Genomic DNA, 5,670 nt, shown 5'->3' on the forward strand with positions numbered 1-5,670 from the left:
GATAGATAGATAGATTAAAGATAGATCGATAGATAGATAGATTAAAGATAGATCGATAGATAGATAGATAGATTAAAGATAGATAGATAGATAGATTAACGATAGGCAGATTAAAGATAGATAGATAGATGACGGTGATTATTGTAGTTAAAACGATCTGCCTCCAGAGACCCTATTAAGCAATGAGACGAGAACTTACACGGAATTCTCCTCCTGGCACGTACATACTAGGGTCTACTATGGTCTTGGTCGGTGGCCATACAGAGAGTCCTTGAAGGCCTTCAGGTATCGGTGTTTTGCTGGAGGCTACATCCATTAGGAGAGCTTCAGCAGGTGAGGGAAGGAATTCGAAGGACCTGCCACGAGACCGGTTGATGGTCGTTAGTCCGTCAGGATCATCTTGGGGTGGTAGTCGTGACGAAAAAGGTGCAGAACGAATCGATAGATGTTCAGAGGCGGATCGACCCATGCCTTCTCCTGCTCTTTCAGATATATCAGAGGATGTAGGACGACTAGCGGAGGTAAGATCGGGTGAGGAGAAAGCGACTCTCCGTAACGGGCGGCCCAGTTGGCGAGGCATTTTTCCGTATCGTGGTCCTTCAGTTTGAGGTGACGAAGGAGGTTGACTGTCTTCAGGATGATCCCCCAGTGTGATAGGAGAGCTAGGAGGCGTCCAAGATGGCTCGTGAAAATGTGTTGTGGGCTGATCCAGAGGGGCCAGGAGATGTCTTCTCTCACCCTTCCTTGAATAGATCCGACCGGCAGTCTCACCATCGTCATCATATGTAGGAGGAATAGGCCGAAAAGCTAAAGGAGCCGAGGGACCAGAAAAAGCAAAATCCGCTTCCGGTGTCGTTACTCCAAAGGGAGGGACAACAAGGACATCACTTGGGGGAGCGGGAGCTGCAAGGCTCTCCTCCGGATTAGGCGGCGACCCTCCCCCTGTAACGGGCTGGCGAGATCGTCGGCGAGACAAAAAGTCTTTCACGGGAAGGTCAAACGCCACTACTACAAACGCCTTAAGATGATTATGAGTGGCGCAACTAAGGAGTGCTGCGTAGAGGAGGAGGCCGTGAAAACAACAAGTACAGATCTTCATCGTGACAACGGGGGTAGGGACAGAAAGGAAACGAGAAGACTATAGGGGAAAGGAGCAAGGCTCCAGAAAGGTAAAAAAAGATATAGAGAAAGGAACCTATAGTGAGAGACCTTTGAAAAATGGCTGTGAAGCTGTGTTGTCCGCAGGTCGCTCGACAAGCGCGTGTGAGTGGAGGTCTACGTAGGGTAGTAAACTGCTCACTTGTTGACGTAGTATCGGCTTACAACGATAGGAGAGAAGCTTTCACGGACGAGAGAGCCTTTTCACTATACAATTCTCCCGTATTCTGTCCTGTCACTTAACCAGGGAGGCTCCAGTTGATTGTGTAGGGATTTTATGTTTGGACACCGAGTCAAGATATATCCAGTGGATCGGTCGGCGAAGGTCGGCGCGGGCTGTCCAAGGTGTGGACAGTACAGCCGGCACCGCCTTTCAGTTATGCTGGATAAACGGAGACACAAAACAATTTGAATGTGAGGAAAACACAATATGATACTCTCGAAGGACGCCTGTATCTAACGGGGGTACTACCACCGGATCAGTCCACGAAGATCTTCAACATTGACGGAGATGTCTGTGAAAGACACGGTGGTTCCGACGGCGACGCTGACTAGCGCGCCACGAAACGGCAAACGAACGCCGATTGTCATTGAAGGCTCGCTCCAGTTAAAGGGAAAAAACCTCCCAAGAAAGTACAATAACCGTGTTACAACCGCATAACTGCACATCAGTCCGTGCGAGCTCAGAGGCTCTCCCCAAAGACAGCTCGCCGCAACTTGGTCGAGCCCTTGACCCGCTGCAGCCTCGCCGTCGCACGGTCGATAACTGGGGAGGATGCGAATTGGCTAGCCACGCACCCGAAGTCTAACAGCTGTTTCCAGCTGTCTATCCAGACACCGAGGCCCACTATCTCTCGACACAGAAGAAAAAACGCTGTGCTACAGACGCACTTGAGATAGCCAAAGCCAGACACCAGGCCTACCGTGAGCAGGGACTGTAGCTCCTGCAGCACTCCCCCTGACTATTCAAACCCCGAGGGTAATAGCGATAGGCGAGGTTGAGCAACCATAACACTACTCTACCGTACCATAACCCGAAAACGTCGAGACTGGTTTACAAGGACATCTGAGTCAAATGTCGAGAGCTTCATGGGTTTAGCTGTTTTAGTTTCCACCGGTGGATGCGGGCAGTGTGGTACAAGCAATTTCAATGCTTTCCCGGATGCCAGAGACAGTACCATTTGGGTCAGTCCATCCATACCGACCACCAGGACCGTGTGACTCCGGCTCCGAGAACCTCCCACAGGCTTTTGCACAGGCCCTTTCCCGACTACTGGCTCTTGCCACACTGAATTTACTTCCGGCTTCGGTCAATTAACCGGCGCTGATTACGCTTGGGATTGAGGCTCTAGAGCGTACGAGCGACCGCTTCTCCTTCGCAACTGCAGAACCTTGTGTGTACGAAGTTTCAGTGTGAAGGGACACTGCGGGAAGAATTGGGTCCGGACAGGCCGATCATTTCTGTCGGTGGCATACATGCGGTACGAGCACGATTAGCATTGTGGATTGCGGGCAATCCCGATCACGAGAGCGGTGACGGAGTGGTGTGATTGTTATGTCTCAGCGGATAAGCAGTTGGGATTGTATGCATTAGTCTGGGCTAAGGACGGGCACAGCAGATGATGCAGATTGGCTTGAAAACTTTCGGTTGCTGTTGAGTCAGAACATTGCTCTCAGAAAAGATGTTTCAACGTGAGTACCGAGAAAAGGCCTGATTGCGCTGCAGTGTAGTGCTGAGCTGTAAGCTCGCGAGATGTCGTCACACCGTTTGGATGCCAAAGGCGCGGCGAGATCGCAGCCGAGCTTCCCCTTGAAAACGGACATGTTTGGAATAGCTGCTTCAGAGCTACAAAGCGTCCCATGCGTTCAGCTACGATTTTCAGACCCCCAGTAAGAGTAACTCGGTTGTCCTTGTTAAGGCCGTGAGTCAGCAACAACAGTGAGAACTGAGTGAAAGCCTATCCGTCTTCCGCACGGAATAGGATCGCATTCTATGAAGTTGGAGAAGCGTGCCATTAACCTCTTTACCACACACATTCCTCGTAGCTTGTGAGAGAAATGACTTCTTCCACCGTGTCGGCGAAGAGACGCATTACGCCCTGGCGAACGACCAAGTGCGGAACATGGCAGTCCAATTCGTGTACCCGGTGGCCTTTTCGTCCACCACGCAGATGTAAGGCTGGGTGTCCTGAGTGTTCCATCTGTTATAGTTGTTGGAGATACGCAGACCGGACATTGGTCTCGGGCTCACCTTCACAGCTTGTCGACGCCGGCTGACGCGGTGTGTCCGTCGCACTCCCCCATGCTTGAGACTGCATTTCAACTGTGCATACCCTCTTCCGTTCTTAACGCGCAGTTCCATGCGGCGGAAAACCCGAAATCTGGCCGTGATACGAGTGCAGGACGGACGGCATTGCGGATAGCACTTACGCCACGGAACCAGAAAGTGCATTCCGTCGAATTTACACTGTTTTTCAGCTGAAGTAGCTGTATGTCAAACGGTGCAACTTCACTTACTCCGATGCGCCGGGCCCAGCTGTCTTAGAGGAGCGTCACAGCCCCGGCGTGGCCAGAATGCCATCTCACTGAGAGGGCCTGTTAGGTTTCCTTAGCAGTTCCAAGAACAGTGAAAGAAAGGCTGCGCAGTGACCAGGAATGCGAGCGAGAGTAGTCTTTTTCAACGAAAGTTAACGTACTCGCCCGGAAGTGCCTCACAGGGCTTCACCGCCTACGTGCTCGGTCCCCCGTACACACATGTCGTTGAGGATTCCGCTGTTGTTCTGCATCTGCCGTCGCCTGCTGGAGAGTAGACTCTCTGCCGGCCGGCTTTTTTAGTCCTCTCTTCTGCGAGGAGCAAGGGTTTAGGGGACTGTGCGCTTTTTTCAAGGCTTTTTTTTTGTCAACTACCCCCCGTGTAACTCCGAGGCACCTTTCGTCTGGGTTTTGCTGAAGTGTCGTCGTGAGTTCCTTGGTGTCCAATGCAGCGACGGAGATTTCTGGGACGACCCGTTCGCTTAAACATTCCCTGCCTATGATTTAGTGGTCTGCTACTCATCTTCTTTTTCCCGTCAGACTTTCGAGGTTTTTCATTGCGACTCAACACCGAAGTATCAGCCAGGTGCGAAGGACTGTGCGAAATTGCTTGCTCGAAACTGTTCGCTCGGCGCTTCCGCAGGCAGGATGTCTAATCACCGAGTTGTCTTCTCACATCTTTTTCGCCTGGCCCTTCCGGCTAAGAGTTGCGTCTCATTCTGTCGCATGGGGTGTCTCACCCGATCTCACCCCATCAATCTGGAAGGAGCAAACTCCATGTCGTGACTCGCCAGTCTGGGTTGTTTCCTGACCGCTGTGTGACGGCTTCGCGGATCGTCTCGGCCTCAAACGGGGATCGTTGGCCGCCATTCGTAAATGGTCTTCGCGTGAGTCTTCACCCCCGTAAAAAGAGTCTCTGGCCTCATTCCATAATGGTCTGTAACACGGTCAATGAGTGGTTCACTCCTTTCTAAAGAAAAAGCTCCGGGGTGGATGCAGGTCTTTCTTTTATAGTCCGCCAGATCTGTCTCATTTTTCGTTTTCTTCTTCGACGGAAAGAGGGCTCATGAAGATATATTTCTCGGCATCGCTCGACCTTGAGGGTCGTCACCCATTTGCACAACTTTTTTGGAGTCAACTTCATATGCCGTCAACAGGTTGATTATATAGACCCTTTGCCGGGCTCTACCCTTCTACCGCATCACTCCGTCACTCGCAACCTCTTAGCGGGGGACGATGAAAGAAGCTTCTTGACAGGCCTCTTCTCGTCTTAGCACGGACCGCGCCTATACATAACGTTTAATCAGTTATATGTATACCTGCGTATGTTACCGGAATAGACTTCCGTCGGAGCGAGTTCCACATTTCTTTGGCCCCATCCCTCGCTCAGTTGTTTCTTGTCAAGGATGAGGAGCCATTCATTTGCGTCTTGGAGAAGAAAAGAAGCCACTTACCATCAGACCATACAAGACCTCTTCGTATCCTTTTTTCTTGTGCCACTACGTCAAAAGTTGCCGTCTTACCAACGCACGTTTCTTTCTTCCGAGCTTTGTATCTCACTCTCCCTGTGTCATCGAGACCGGACATGTTGAATAACCCATCAGCTGACGGTATGTACACGGGTGTCGGGTCAACAAGACTCTATGTATGTGTATGTGTCTTCTCAAGTGCATGAGATTCGATTGCAGCTAGAGTGCCAGCGTATACGGCTGTATAGGTGACGTCAGTCGAGCGTTTGTATTCCTTTGTAATGTACGGCTTGTCTAATAGAACTGAATGGTCCGAGAAATGCAGAGATTCTGCTCTGAGTGGAGTCTTGTTAAACTGCTGGGTCGCACGTTTTCTTCTTGGTCTTCTCCTTACTAGGCATGGGTCAGATTTTCTTCTACATAAAGAGGCACCGCATGCAGAAGTTTCACATGCAGATCTCTGGTCTTTGTATCAATCATCCAAACCTTGTCTTTCACTCCCCCCCCCCCC

The 5,670-nt window shown here is 50.9% G+C and overlaps 1 protein-coding gene across 1 annotated transcript in view; it reads left to right on the forward strand.

Moving 5' to 3' along the window:
• Positions 1 to 3,693: 3,693 nt before the first annotated feature.
• The window catches only part of CSUI_004111 (snare associated protein), a 10,795-nt gene continuing 8,818 nt past the window's right edge, over positions 3,694 to 5,670 (forward strand). The window contains exon 1 of the mRNA XM_068064306.1: positions 3,694 to 5,300. Within this exon, the coding sequence (XP_067923714.1) occupies positions 5,276 to 5,300 (25 nt within the window). The 5' untranslated portion in view covers positions 3,694 to 5,275. The remainder of the gene's footprint in view (positions 5,301 to 5,670) is intronic.

Source organism: Cystoisospora suis (genome assembly GCF_002600585.1).
Source record: "Cystoisospora suis strain Wien I chromosome Unknown contig_1864, whole genome shotgun sequence".
NCBI lineage: Eukaryota > Apicomplexa > Conoidasida > Eucoccidiorida > Sarcocystidae > Cystoisospora > Cystoisospora suis.